At 38.3% G+C, this 16,598-nt stretch overlaps 1 protein-coding gene across 4 annotated transcripts in view; it reads right to left on the bottom strand.

Moving 5' to 3' along the window:
• The window catches only part of LOC127650553 (trafficking protein particle complex subunit 9-like), a 245,150-nt gene that overhangs the window by 2,430 nt on the left and 226,122 nt on the right, over positions 1-16,598 (bottom strand). For all 4 annotated transcript variants that reach the window (XM_052136035.1, XM_052136037.1, XM_052136036.1 and 1 more), the window contains one exon: positions 766-989. In XM_052136035.1, the coding sequence (XP_051991995.1) occupies positions 766-989 (224 nt within the window). The remainder of the gene's footprint in view (positions 1-765; positions 990-16,598) is intronic.

The following is a 16,598-nucleotide window of genomic DNA, read 5'->3' as shown; positions in this document are numbered from 1 at the left end:
ACTCTCATGCCATCCCAGATGTGTGTGACTTTCTTCTTCTTCAGCAGAAAACAAATTAAAATTTTAAGAAGAATATTTCAGCTCTGTAGGTCTATACAATGCAAGCAAATGGTGGCCAAAACTCTGAAGCTCCAAAAAGGACATAAAGGCAGCATAAAATCAACTCATCAGATGTGATATGATAGGTGTGGGTAAAAAACCGATCAATATTTAGGGTCTTTTTTTAATTATTTTGTTACTATAAATCTCCACTATCACTTTCACTTTCTTTTTTGCCAATTCACATTCTTCATGCATGTCACCAACTACTGGTAGGAAGGAGAATTTATGGTAAAAAGGACTTAAATGTTGATCAGTTTCTTACCCACAACCCACATCAGATCGCTTCAGAAGAAACTGACTTAACCACTGGAGTCTTATGGATTACTTTTATGCTGCCTTTGTGCTTTTTTTGAGCTTCTATGTTCTGGCCACCATTCACTTGCATTAAAATGGACCAACAGAGTGGAGATATTCTTCTAAAATCTTCGTTTGTGTTCAGCAGAAGATCAGGGACAATTCACCCAGAAATGAAAATTCTGACATCATTTACTCACCTTCATGTCAAAATGTTCATTTCCATTGGGTGAGCTACTCTGTTAACAACCACCTTCAACACTATTCCACTGACTGACACAGATAGCCTTTTCTCTGATTTTGAGGAGGTGACCCGGCTCAGCCCGTATCCTGCTGTTATGTGGATTTCTGTGTGCGTCATTCACTCACCGAGCCGATGTAAAAAGTGTTGGAGCCAATGAAAGTGACTGCGTCCTGTAGGTCATAGTTTTGGACTCCGTTCTGGTAGTCTTGGAAGGGGATGACGGACAGAGAGAACGGGCCGACGGCGCTCTTGCTGCAATTGGTCAGTTTCACCTCTAACGACACAGCATCTCCGACCCTGCAGTCGGCGACTATGTCACAGTCGCATGGCTTACCATTTACCACAACATCTGGAGAGAGAGAGAGAGAGACAGAGGATTTATAAATACTCAAGAGCTCAAAGAGGTCGAATAACAGAAGACAGGAGTTTTGAAATGAAAGATATTCACAAAGCAAAACTCCTTACTACGTCCACTCAGAAAGATTTACAAACACTAAACAGCAAAACGGATTGTTCAGAAATTGTTAAAGTTATGACATCACAATCAAGGGCTTATTGACATATGACCTCCGATGTCTATACCCATCAATGCCTATTCAGTGTTCAGCAACTTGACCTGCCCTGACAGTGTAAATATTGGTATATAGATGTTATCCAATCATATCAGTGCTCAAGTCCAAAGTACTTGTGCACATGCAGCCTAGTTTTTCTAGACATACGGACAGTCTGCGTATTTTCGGTGCATGCGCCTGCTGTTGACTGTGCTGAATGTGTATTGCAAAGCAGTTGTAGTGCGGATGCATCAAATGCATTAGACTGAAGGCTGAGCACTTGACCATGAATGAAACGGAACAGCATGCAGAAAAACGAAGCATATCCTAGCTTTTAGGGGCCGTTCAGACCAAACGTGTTCTTATGCTATAAAAAGCTAGATGCAGGGCAACTTATAAAACAGAACGCAGGTGTCTCGAGACTCACTTTTAAAAGATGATTTTATTTCTTCCTGACACAATGTCTACAAAATGTGACACTGCTGTGCGAGATGCTGAAAAAACAGCCGTGGTCAAAAATGTCCGTCATATGAATGTTTACATTGAAATACAGCACAGATGGAATGGTCTTCTAAAGGTGCAGAAGCAACAACAACCTGCTTGATTCAGCCTGATCTCATGAAACTTACGTGACCGTGACAACAGTTTCACAAAGTTATATTATGTGATTCCTTAAATGTGTCGCTACAGTTCCGAGGAAAAATGTCCACCGAGTATGAAGGTAAATCAGTAGCAAAAGTTGTAATTTACGTTGAATGTTACAATCTGTACTTACAGATAATAATTCAAAGCTTGTGTTTTGAATTCACATCTGCAGACAAGTAGTCACAAATGCGTAAAATGACATTCACATAAAAACAACTACAGGCACAAACTTGTATTACACATAAAATGTTGTACTTTAATTCATTTTCGTAGTACAACCACAAATCAGCACTTACAAACTCACAAATCTGGCACTGCACCTTTAAATCTTCACACTTTGACTTTTACAACTACATTTAATACTGATGTGAGAGAGCAAGACCAGTGTTTGGTGGGGGAGCAGGAAATGAAGTCGTTTTATTGGTTGATGAAGCAACAGCACCATCACGCACCTGTTTGTTAAGGAAAAGCAGAGCCGGTCATCGCGATGGTCCGATCTAAGGAGCGATCTAACAATCTGAGTGTATGTTTTTAAATAATTAATGAAATAGTATTAAAAAAAAAAGTTTAGTAAAACTCCCATACTGGCCACTCGACAATGTAAAGTTTTACCAGCTGTTTAAGTATTGTACAGGTAGTTTCCATTAGTGTCTAAATAACCAACATAATTCATTATTATTTTAGCTGAAGCAAGTGTGCTGATGTTGATCAATAATTAAGGGAAAATGTAGTCAGCCGGTCGTTATCTTAAAACAAACCTCATACAGTGTGATAAAAGACGGCCTCGCATTGGGGCCCTAATCACCTTGTTGTGGTTTATTTACGATAATGACCAGCTGACTGTACATTTGCTTTTTTTTTATTTAATTTTTTTAACTTGAACAGAAAAATGATCACAACGATAAAGCGTTCAATGCAGACTTGCATATTTGTAGCTAAATCATTTACATCACTTGTACACAAAAAAGGAAATAAAAGGAGATGTTTTTTTTGTTTTTGTTTTTAATTCACATCACTCAGGAGGCAGGAAAGATCTCACCATAACAAGCAAGAAAATACATATTTTTTTAATCACTAATATATCTCAACATTTATGAAGCACTTGATTTCCAGCATGAATTCTGCAAATATAGGACGTTTCTGTTTGTGTACAAAACATTTTGCAACCAGAAAAAAAAAATATATATATATTTTAAATTTTCCAGAAATCTGTTTTTGGTTTTAAATATAAAATATAATGTCTTTTACACAAAAATCATATTTTAACTTATGATATATTTTAAACAATGGAGACTCGTACCAAAAAGCAGAAATAAGATCACAAAAGAAAAACATATGATCAAGAATTTCCCTATTATTCCGTATACTTCCATACAAGTAGGTTACAAGGGTAGATTTTGAGCAAGACTTTAAAATGCACTTCTTTGATCTTACCAGGTATCAAACATGCTTTTCCTCCAATTTTTAGGAATATTAAGGAAATAGAATTACATGAGTGTAGTAGTTGATGAATAATGTTTTTATTACAGGTTTTACTCACTAAAGAAACTCCTTCACTTTGCCTTAACAAAAAAGTGCGGGATAGCGCTGTGGCGTGACGTCATTGCTTACAAAAATGTCCCATTAAACAATAAATCGACTTCATTGCCCCCTCCCCCGCCAAACACTGGTCTTGCTCTCTCGCATCAGTATGTTACAAGTGCACAAGTGAGTTTTGCGAGTGGCTTTTCGCAAATGTACTTGCAAAAGTCAAGGTGTGAAGATTTAAAGGTGCAGTGCCAGATTTGAGAGGTTGTAAGAGCTGATTTGTGGTTGAACTACATTCGGTGATCAGTGCTGAGAGTGTAAATTACAACTTACAAGTGCAAATATTTATTGTACAATTTCTCAAATCCAAATATGCAAGCTCTCGATTTTTGCTACTGATTTAACTTCGTAACTGAGTGGCTGAAAGCGAGTTACATTTTCTCCCAAACAGATGAGGTTAAGGTTGATTCTCTATCGAGTTTTAAGTCAACAAAACCGACCTCCCTACCCCAAAACCTGTTTTCATGTCGTAAAATAACACTGTGTGAGGAACATGGCAAAGAGGTAAGTGGCAACCTGCTGTTTTACTCGTGATTTGTGTGAAAGTGAAAAAAGGTAATTGTTGTTGTAGCTCCTCTAGTGTTTACCAGGAAACGGATTATGATTATGTCGTAAGTGACGGTAAATGTGAGGAAAGTTCACGTTGTCTCTTTCTCTCTCACATGGACTCCGCTGTCGGTATCTATCATGACGAGTCGCTATGAGTTCTCAACGTCTCTTTGAGTGCTCGAGGCAGAGCTGTCACACGAGTCCTGTCTCCGGAAAGCGGCATGCTGGGAGATTCAGTCCCGGCGGGCCTCTATCAATGACACACAGACAGACAGTCTACCCTGGAGGACTACAGCTTGCTCCCATCCGAGCACTACACACTCGGATAAATAATCTCACATTGACAGGACAGCTGTATATGTCAAATAGCAGCGTTGCTCTCCACGGACTCGGTTTAAACACAGAAACTGCCAGGTATGGATGTCTGTTTGAGCAATAAACTTTGAACGGTGACAATCAAAGCCAAGAAGGCAAATGTCAAGCTGTTTTGTAAGTGGAACTCAAATGTTTTGCATCGCGTCATCAAATATTCATAGTCCCATGTCACTGATGCAAGACTTGGTAGATTAAAGTTTCACAGTGTGCAAGCCAGTGCTTAAATTACATCGAAGTCTTAAAATAGCATCTTGACAGAAAAAAAGTGTGTTTTGGAACAAAAACAATGCCGATGGATGCAGTTTTAGATTTGTACACCAACACTCCGATGTTTCATTCAAAGGTTTGGGTTAAAATGCTGAAAAGATCAAGTACCAGATGAAAAAATCTCACTGAGCCCTTAAAAATTCACATTTTCCCAGAGGTGAGGGATTTTTGCAAAACATGTCAAGAAAATATCCTGGTCCCACTTTACTCCAAAATCAAAAGAAAAAATAAATAATTAGCAAATAGAAAATGAAGCCTATTTTAGGGCATTTTGGAATGTTTACGTTGTGACATTATTTGTATAACAGATATGCACATTTGCCCCACCATCCTCATTACTGCAAAAGCAAAAAAAAACATTATATATATTGGCTGGTTTGAGTATTTCTGCATAACAGTTCTTTATTTGAAGAATGTGAAATGTCAGAATAATAGTAGACAGAATGATTTATTTCAGCTTTTATTTATTTCATCACATTCCCAGTGGGCCAGAAGTTTACATACACTTTGTTAGTATTTGGTAGCATTGCCTTTAAATTGTTTAACTTGGGTCAAATGTTTTGGGTAGACTTCCACAAGCTTCTCACAATCAGTTGCTGGAGTTTTGTCCCATTCCTCTAGACAGAACTGGTGTAACTGAGTCAGGTTTGTAGGCCTCCTTGCTCTAACATGCTTTTTCAGTTCTGCCCTACAATTTTCTATCGGATTGAGATCAGGGCTTTATGATGGCCACTCAAATACCTTGACTTTGTTGTCCGTAAGCCATTTTTTTGCCACAAATTTAGAGGTATGCTTGGGGTCATTGTCCATTTGGAAGACCATTTGCGACCGACTTCCTGGCTGATGTCTTGAGATTTTTCTTCAATATATTCACATAATTGTCCTTCCTCATGATGCCATCTATTTTGTGAAGTGCACCAGTCCCTCCTGCAGCAAAGCACCCTCACAACATGATGCTGCCACCCCCATGCTTCACGGTTGGGATGGTGTTCTTCAGCTTGCAAGCCTCACCCTTTTTCCTCCAAACATAACGATGGTCATTATGGCCAAACAGTTTTTTCAAAACATTTGTTTCATCAGACCAGAGGACATTTCTCCAAAAAGATCTTTGTCCCATGTGCACTTGCAAACTGTAGTCTGGCTTTTTTATGGTGGTTTTGGAGCATTGGTATCTTCCTTGCTGAGCAGCATTTCAGGTTATGTCGATATAGGACTTGTTTTACTGTGGATATAGATACATGTCTACATGTTTCCTCCAGCATCTTCACAGGGTCCTTTGCTGTTGTTCTGGGATTGATTTGCACTTTTCACACCAAATTACGTTCCTCTCTAGGAGACATAATGCATCTCCTTCCTGAGCGGTATTATGGCAGTGTGGTCCCATGATGTTTATACTTGTGTACTATTGTTTGTACAGATGGACAGATTTGGAAACTGCTCCCAAGGATGAACCAGACTTGTGGAGGTCCACCATTTTTTTCTGAGGTCTTGGCTGATTTAATTGATTTTCCCATGATGTCAAGCAAAGAGGCACAGAGTTTGAAGGTAGGCCTTAAAATACATCCACAGGTACACCTCCAAATCAGAAGGTAACTGGATATTTGTCTAAAGGCTTGACATCCTTTTCTGGAATTTTCCAAGCTGTTTAAAGGCACAGTTAACTTGGTGTATATCCACTTCTGACCCACAGGATTTGTGATATAGTCAATTAAAAGTGAAACAATCTGTCTGTAAACAATTGTTGGAAAAATTACTAGTGTCATGCACAAAGTAAATGTACTAAACGACTTGCCAAAAACAGTTTTGACTTGCCAGTTTGCTAATATTAAATCTGTGGATTGGTTAAACAAAATGAGTATTAATGACTTTAACCTAAGTGTATGTAAACTTCTGTCTTCAACTATATATATATATATATATATATACACACACACACGGTACATACTTTCTATATAAATACATACACATTTGTTTACACAAACAGTGTTTCACATCTGCATGGAATCAATATGTTTCATCCAACTGCACCACACATACACATTCATTTATTTATTTTTTTGGACCTGTTGCTAGGAGATGTGAAAATGATAGGTAAATCAGCTGCAAATGGGTGGAGAGATATTGCAACATAATGTCGAATGGAATGAGAGAGAGAGAGAGAGAGAGAGAGAGAGAGAGAGAGAGAGTAAACTACAAACAACTATATTTTAACTTTTTTTTTATTAAATTTTTTAATGAATTGAACAGAAAGTCCAATATCAAGAGTCACTAAAAACATTTAACATTTCCTTATTAACCATAATAAGGAAAGATTGCAATTATTAACAATCTTTCTGGTTGGAGTACATTCAAAAACATAAATTGTTGTGGAAAACACATGCAAAGCTATACAATCATTTACCAACTCATTAAGTTGTTGTCTATGCACAATAAAGCTCTTGCTATTAAATAAAGCAATACATTTTTAGCATTTAAAGGTGAGCTATAGCTGTCAGATTTACTACGTCAGCATTGTGTGCATAGTGTTGCTCTGGAACAGTTGTCGAGGGTGACCGTGATGTCACAGCACACAAAAAAAGGAGCAGGTTGCCTTGGTTACCATGCTTGCCCTCTGCATCGAGCGGTTGTGGTTAAGTGCCAGGCAGCAGAAAGCTGGGAAACCGACCGACTCAGCAAAACCACCTGTTCAACTGATTCCTTAAGCAGAAAGAATCATCTCATTGTATGTAGGATGCATCACGTAGGCTGAAAATTTCAGGTGATGCTTATACTAATGTTAATGTAATAGTAAACAGTTTAATTTCAGGTTTCATGAAAGGTTTCAATAACATTTTCAAATATATCAGTAACCACAAAATTTAGATCCATACAAATACGTTGGTTAAAAGCGGAATGATTTGGCTTTGTTTACCCATATTGTCATAACATAAGCAGACCTAATATCATCATTTATTGCTTTGTTGTAGATTTATAATGGATGCAGATAGTTGACGATTGGCCAACTGGGCTCGAAATGATCACATGGGAAGTCGGCAGGTTGTGTTCGAAAGTTCCAGTGCCCTAGGATCGGTCACATTATGCCGACTCGCTGACAAGCACCATCTCTTGTTAGACATCTTTGCGTTAGATCAAACTCGTTTACCTTCCAAAGTGGTGCGACCAGAAGCACGCTGGGAACGACCCAGGTTTGGATCCCGTCTTAAAACCAGGAAGTAATCGCAATCACATAATCAGCGACAAGCACAATTCGGAGGTTGCATTTTCCCTCCTAACTTAAAATTTTACTGCACTGATGGTTAAGCTTAGGTTCAGTTTATAAAACACGCATTCCTCCTCATTGTATTACAGCTGAAAACAACTTGCTTCACATATGTTCAACTACACTTACTGCTTTGGCCACTGGGGGCAGTGTTTCAAATTTCAGTAAACACACACCGATGTTTTCTAAAAAAAGTCAATCTACAGTTTTACGATTTCACTGTGAGATCAGTCTGCTGTGCTAGTGATGTGTAATTCTGTTGCGCTAGACAAACCTTAACAGATTTCACCCTGAAAATTACCAATAGAAATTCCTTGAAAACATTTCGAAACCATTGTATAATTGGGGAGTACAATTATAACACTGGGAAAGCACAAAAGCATTTTGTATGTCACCTGTTCCCACAACACTACATTTATAGAATGATGTGTACGACACAACGATTCATAATACACTTTATTTAAACAAAACCACAAGGGTTTTTACCAAAAGGTTTTGATAAGCTCGACCCTTCTTAGATTCTAGATCCCGCTGAACAGTAATGTCAGCGATGTGATGACAGCCCTCATGTTAATGTTTAACCACGTGCTAATTTTGATGAATTATTAAACTAAGATATTCTTAGGACCTCCATCATGTAACACAGCATACATTTTACATCAAAATCTCTTTAAAAGCACAGAATCTGCACTATATCTTCTCGTCTAATTTTCCACACATTAGCGCTGATACTCATGTGTCTAAAGTCAGCAAATGGTAGAACTTAAAGGCATAGTTCTCCAAAAAATTACACTGAGGATGAGATGATGACAGAATCTACATTTTTGGGTGATCACTCACTTTAAAGGTGTTTAAGGCGCTCTCAAGTGATTGCAATGCCACTAGTGCAGTACCTGCTTAAGGGTTTTATACCTCAAGGCTAAAGGAAACATCCGTTTTGTCTACCTCAAGATCAGGGAGTGTGTTTTTCTAGTGCACTACTCAACGTTGAAAGAAACAAACTATTGGGAGTCTAGTTTGACAGGCACAAAATACCCTTTTTAATGTCTGTTTGTTGTTAAGGGGTAAAACTAGAGAGCAGAGCATCATCTTTCAAAGATAGATCAGCTCGCTTGACGCTCCACTATTAATCACGGATAAAAGAGAACAAGAGGAATATCTTTCTCAATCATGGCTGAATTATTGAGTGGTAAAAAAATGTGGGCTTTAACAAACTCTGAAGGGTTTCGAAAGATATATTCATTCCTGTACTTGCAGCCAGAGAATATTTAGCAGAGACGGAACGCCCAACGGTCAATGGATGTAAAAAGGAAGTCCCACCTTACAAGTAAAAGAGCCAATCACCTTTTAGATACTGATATCACCCATCAATCAACTCGAGAACTTGCATGCACATTAGCTACACAAGCTTGGATAATGTAATTTTTTAGTGTAATCTGAGAAATCATAAATCACAATTTATGATAAAATTCTTGTCAGATTTTACTGCTGACTTTGATCATATTGTTCACCCTAATTCTTATCGTTTTGGAGATTTTGGTCTTCCTCCATTAAAGTACATAGGAGCTGCCCAGGAGCGTTTCAAAGATGGCCGCCGAGTGGACTGATGTGCTAAAAAAGACTTTGCTGCAGTGCTAAATGTTGCCATTTACACATACGATCTTCACTGACTTAAACTAATAGAATGATACCGTCCATTCATCTCTTCATCTAGCTGATCTAACTGAACGATATATCCATCTTATTTTGCAACGTGGAAGTAAGCAGCGGCTGCATTTCTTGCAATTGTGAGTTCTGCTGGCATTGACCGCAGTGTAAATAACTAGACAGTTATAATACCAGAGTTAGTGATCTGGGCTTATAAACTATCACACAACCACAGGATGTACAGCAGAATTTGTGCCAATGTCTGATAATTTCCTAATGTCAGCATTTATAGTAAAAGAGTAAGTAAATCATTCACTTGATGCTGTGTGTTGTATTGAAGAGATGGTAATAAAATCTGCTTCTTTCTTTATCGAGATCGTGACGATGCAGTCTTTTTGTCTCCATGTAAACCTCCATCTATATGTACCTGCATAACCTCTGATGATGCCTTTATTTATTTTCAAAGGCGATGTTTCATAAGCCATGCTGAATGTGAGATCTACATGTTTGTTTTTACTATGCACCGCTAAGAAAATGAGAATGCTCTGACAAAAACGGAGAGTAAAAGGTGTTTATTATTTGGCCAAGATGAAGCAAGATGCAGTTTTGGTGCAAAGAAAGTGGAAGCAGCATTTTCCTGGCATCTTTCTTCTCTCTGCTGGTTGAAATGTTTGCGGAGGCATTTCAGACGGCACCCAGGACTGTCCGTGTCAGCGACTGATCTCTCATTCATTCTACGTGTGCAACAGTGTGTGATTAAACAATGGCAAAAGGTGACAAACGGTAAAACTATATGCGCTCAAAACCAATAAGTTTATGAAAATCGTAATTAAATGACAATGTCAACATTTATTACCAGCCTGTAATAAAAAGCAGCATAATGTGGTATTTTTGCATAGCTAAAAAAGCTGGAAATGGCTTATACCATAAGTGGTCCATATTTAATGTCGCCAATAGCGGCATCCTAGTTTTGATGAAAAATAAGGTGGATACTGTACACTGTATATACATACAGACAAAAGTAAACAAATACTATGTTATCTGCATATTCTACAATTGCTGAGCACAGCCGTCACATGCCAAACCGGTTTCTTTATGGACTACTTCTTGAAATAAATACTTCTTTTGCACTGCCTCCGTTTTGGAAACACGTCACATGATATCCTTTGACATATTGTGCCAGCTCACACACATCTATAGTTTTGAAGCTTAACCAAACGGGCAGCACATGACGATGAAAGGTGTTTGTTTCAGTGTGATAAGGGCACACTCCATTATATCTCTGAACAGACACGCTTTACCCTGGCTGTGGAACAGAGATGCTTCCAAGACTGGTAATGAAACTTGTTATTTATTTAGTTTTAACACCATGTCAGCAACCAGGCTATTGGCATGGCAAACAAAGGTACATCAATAAATATTTACAATATTAAATAAAGACACTTAACATGTATACAATATAAAAACAGTCAAATCTGTTCAGATGGTACTGTATAAAATCTGTATAAAAGCGTTGTCTGATAGTTCCAAAAGATTTTCAGTTCAGTAAAACATGCTTGATGGTCATAGAGGTTTGGCAAGGTCGTCGTCGTCTTAGCGTTTGCATTGCGTGCCCAGCCACAGAAACATCTCGTTCAGCCAGGTGTAGAGCCTCGTTTCTGCCATTGATATAAGTTAGGGGACACTCATTGACAATGTGCTGCATTGTTTCTGGTTCCCCACAGCTGCAGTTCGGGTTGGTGGCTTGACCCCACCGAACAAGGTTGACTGCACATCGACCTTGTCCAGTTTCGTCGAGGAAGGTCGAAGCCAGACAGACGGCTCAGCTACGAGGGCATGGTTCACAACATCAGTTGCTGCCCACTCATCACTCCATGCAGAGTTAGCTGTTATATCCTCTGGCAGCGGGTTCAACCAGACAGGTTTTCTCGATGGCAGGCGGGCTGCTGGATGCATTGTGAGGTCCGTGTTGAGTGGCAATTTGTCATTCGCTTGGACTTTAGTCAGCAGCTTGGCAGTAGCCTCTTGTCGTCTGAGATGTGGTGGTGGTATGTTGCTGAGAACTGGCAGCCATGGAAGTGGTGTAGGACGTAGGGTTCCACTGATTGTTTGCACAGACATTTTGGCAAGGTATACGTATGGAAGGATCTTCACCAGTCAGTAAAAACGCACCTGTTAGACTTTATAAGTTTGTCCTCGACCCAGCTCAATGTTTTCCAGTAGCAGCGCTCGGGCCTTAGCTGTGAAGATAGAGCTCTGTTCTGGAATACGTATGCCATATTGTTGATCTCCAATCACTAGTGCTGTAGATACACTGTTATCCGTTTTGGATCCATCCATGAATACTCTACTAGTGGGAAACTACAGTTCAGTTCCAAAAATCCCTGTTGATACAGGTTGGGAAGTGATTCTGCCTTTTTTAGTTGTGCCAATGCCATAAAAATAGTTGTTTTTTTGAAGGTCCAGGGGTGAACAGGCCAAAAATGATACTGTCTTATGTAGTCCACACTGATATTCAAATTTTCCAAGTATGGTTTGCAATGAAACTTGTCCAGGATTCTCTAACTGGCAATGCCAGTTCTCCAGAGAGTATCAGACCAGATATGAACTTCCTGTTTTTTTCTGAGCGACACTGGATTCATCTCGATTTCAAAATCACAAATTAATTTCCAGGACTAATTATGCTCTTCTATGGTGGAATTCTTTGATTAATAACTCTGCCACGTTCCCTCTCAGGTCCGGAATGTTATTTCTGAGCTGCTTATGGTCTGCCTGGGAATTCACAATCAACCAGGTTATAAACAAATTTATAGGCACAGAAATATCTCGTCGAATTGGATGATGATGAAGCTTCTGGGCCGACACTTTCACAAACAAATAAATCAAAGGTTCACTGAACAGAACAATTTTAAGAATCTAGATCAGGGGAATATTCTAGAAAATCCCCTGGACAAACACATGTAGGAATGATCCAATCTCAAACCCTTTCTATAAACTTTCTCCACATTAAAACTAGTATTAATGTTCTTCAGGTAACATATCTAATAAATATATTAATTAATCTACACGCACATTTCTAAAAGGGAGAATGTCATGAAAACATGTCCAGGTCATATTTCAACAAAACCAAAAGGAAAATAAATATTTTCCATAAAAAGGTAAGCACATTTTTCATTTTTAGATTTCCAGGATTTACTGATATTAATAATTTGTTATGTATATCTAAATGGCTTAGTGCTTCACATAACACAAATATCTAAAATAGCTAAAAATCTCCAATACACAATCCTGAGAATAAATGAATGAATGAATGAATAAATACAAAAACCTAACTGTCCCACTTCACCAGTTATACCACTTTTCCTGTATTTACAAAACTAGAATTATTGTTGTGTCCAATATAACTTTGGAGATTTTTGCAATTCTGATTATTCTCAGTAGTGATTCTCATTACATCAAATACAGTTTGTAAATCTACTTTAATCATATTAAAATTATCACACTACTTAATTGATCATTTATCATTCCTGTTGTTTTACAATATGATGCCAAGCGTCTTTGCCCCTCCCAGAATACCATTTAAAAGCATTTTAAGTAGCTACATATCTCCACTACACTACACAGAGGAAGACTGAAGAAATATTAAAACCAAACCCACATAATTTACCTTATGTTATAATTGGGGTAGATGTGCTTAAATGTAATGCAAATAATATAAAATAATACTAAAACTCATACTAGCCCAAAAGTAGCCTTTTTTGTTTAGTTTTTTAAGATAATGCAGATAATATTTTATTTTTATTTTGAGGTGAAATACAAGTGCAGCTCCTCGCACTGTGACACTGTGAAAATCAGTGGGAATGATCAGAAGAAGTCCACAGAGACTCCATCAGCACAGAGTTCATTTTAAGTCACGTTCTTTGCTCAGATAGCCTGACAGAATGTGATCAATAATCAGCGATGCCTGAATCGCAAACACAGGTTACCGTGTCAGTTCAGCTGTGAAAATATGGGCGCTTTTACGAACACAACCCACAGAGCCGATCAATGATGGAGGGAAAACGGCACTTGGCAGGATTGGGGCATTAAACTGCTATACAGAGCTGTCATAGGAGCAAAATGAAAGATAAAAAGAGAAGAGATCACTGCAGGAGGCCCGTGTCTTTTCAAGGTTTCTTATGGCTGGACAAATGATTAATTTTAACTTGATTCACAGCGATAAACGATTTGTCTTTTGTCCTTTAAAGATGATGCTGGCAATCTTTGATACTCCACTGTGGATGTTTCCAGAGGGAATTGAAAGAGGACAGTGTTTGCACCAACTAATGTTATAGGGTTACCTAAAAAAAATTATTCAGCTAAAAAAGAAAATTCATGTTGTTCCAAACCCTTAAGTCTTTCTTTCCTCTCCAGAACACAAAAGGAGAAGAACGTTAATGACATTAAGGTGCATAAGCCATATAATGTTCATTTCTGGGACAACATTGTGGATGATCTCTATCAAATATGTTGTATATTCTGAAAAAAATGTCCAAACAGTAAGGTTGTCTGATTTCAAAGTACAGAACAATCTTCTCAGGTCTTCAGCTTTAGGTAACTGTTTGTACAAATGATTGTTATTACATGCAGGAATCAAACTCTAATGAGTATGGTGTCATCTGTGCTAGCAGCATGGAAGGCTGCAGAAGTACTCAGTCTGCATTCTGTCATGAATACACAGATGTTTTGGAAGGTCGAACCCAAGAACTGAGATTTAATTACAGACTTGGGAGTCACCCAGAGTGAATCTGAATAGTAAAAGCCGCAGTCTTTCAGTAACTCTCTTGTTCAGTATCTGCAGTATGGTTAAATATGATCTGACACATACTGAGGGGTTCAAAGCATTACATGGGAAAACAAAATGGAAAAAGTGGTACATTGAAATTAATCACACCAAAATAATTAAACCAAATTGTCTAAATGATAAAAACATAATAATAACTGAATCATGATCAAATTTCAGATTCCATGATACATCCAGACTGATTGCATGAATTTAGCAAGAGTAGGTCAAATGTTTTGCTGATGCAATCGGTCTGAGCTTACTGAAGATTTAAATACTGCCCCCGGTGGCTGAAGCAGGAAGGTTTGTTGAACGTATGGGCATGCGTGAGCTCCAGATTCTGGGTGAAATGTCCTCAGAGTTGCTCCAAAAGAGGGTTGTATTTTTAGTTGTAAATGACATGATAAAGTCCATAAACCAAAAACCCTAACCGAAAGCCTAAACCTAACCATGAGTGGAGTACAACAGTGGAGGAACATCACATTTGAACTGACCCAAAGATATCTAATGGTGGATGGTACTTGTCAGTGATTCAGCGGAATGGGGTCGATTTCAAGGTACATGAACTTTCGGAAGCAGCACATCGATTTCCTGTGTGATCATGCTGGATGATTAATATAATTGAGTAAAGAATCATATACTTTTATCATTGAAGCAGAAGGTACATATCAAATACTGAGATATTCTGAAAATCAGGTTCATTGTTCAATTCAACACATAATGCAAATTGTTATGCGGATAATTTGCAATTGCAATAAATTAGAAAAATAGAAAAATTGTTCCGGATGTTTTGTCCACACTATAAGTAAAAAATACAATATAATGTTATCATAACATACAGTATGTCTGACTGACATATTATAAGAGAACGCCCATTTTCCACAATTCAAATACACACAGTGGATAAAATGAAGTCCTGCCTTAAATTATTTTATATTCAGTCACACTGTGAAATATGGCACATTACAGAAGTTAAATGCATACTAAGATATTTCATGTTGGCTTTTCAACATTAAAAAACATCCAAATAAACAGAAGACATCAACAGGCCTTGTCGAGACACAATGACATGACAGAACAAGAGATCAAGATCCAATTTCCCCACATATAGGCTTACTGGATCTGCCACAAGTACAAAAGTCTTAAACAGAACACGACACAACCTACACAAGCCAGGCCTTCAGATCCCCAGTTAATCAATGATTTGTCATTTGAATGGAGCACAATTGGATCTAGATGGCAAAGCAGCAGGAATTGGGTCTCCACTGGGAGCTCTTCCACAAAGGCTAGTGCTCATAATCCTATTTGATGGTGGGGAATTGATTAAGCATTTGATGTTGGAGGATGCAGGTATAACACACCATCGACCGCTAACATGCTTCCAAAACCTGCTCAATTATGCCAACACAAAAACGCAGAGCTGTGACACTTAAGGAATACTGATTTCAAACATGCACATGCCCGGCATCCAAGAGAATAGAGTAAAATTTAAAGTGTTCAAGGTGAGCGTATATTTAAGGTGATGTGCAAAATTGATTTTTAATGTTGAATAATTTCTTTCCAAGCTTAAAATGGATACACAGCTATAAATAAGCCAATTCGTAGGTTGATTTGCCAAAGTGGCAACACTAGCTCTCTGATGGTATCAAAACCTTGCTCTGTTTGCTAGTGCATCCCAACCAGCCAAACATTGCGACATTTACTCAATCAACGGGGGGAGCTTGGGATAAAATAATCTCAACCATTTGCACAAGTTTGTAGCTGAATTATCTAAACCAATGTTGTAAGTTTGGGGCAAAATGATCACAACCAATGGCGTGAGTTTGTGGCAGAATAATCAACCAATGGCGTGAGTTTGTGGCAGAATAATCAACCAATGGCGTGAGTTTGAGACAGAATTATCTCAACCAATGGCGTGAGTTTGGGACAAAATTATCTCAACCAATGGCGTGAGTTTGAGACAGAATTATCTCAACCAATGGCGTGAGCTTGAGACAGAATTATCTCAACCAATGGCGTGAGTTTGAGACAGAATTATCTCAACCAATGGCGTGAGTTTGGGACAGAATTATCTCAACCAATGGCGTGAGTTTGAGACAGAATTATCTCAACCAATGGCGTGAGTTTGAGACAGAATTATCTCAACCAATGGCGTGAGTTTGAGACAGAATTATTTCAACCAATGGCGTGAGTTTGGGACAGAATTATCTCAACCAATGGCGTGAGTTTGGGACAGAATTATCTCAACCAATGGCG

This window comes from Xyrauchen texanus, chromosome 10 (genome assembly GCF_025860055.1).
Source record: "Xyrauchen texanus isolate HMW12.3.18 chromosome 10, RBS_HiC_50CHRs, whole genome shotgun sequence".
Taxonomy (NCBI): Eukaryota; Metazoa; Chordata; class Actinopteri; order Cypriniformes; family Catostomidae; genus Xyrauchen; species Xyrauchen texanus.
The sequence above is the reverse complement of the archived record's forward strand: the minus strand, read 5'-3'. Positions and strand labels throughout refer to the sequence as shown.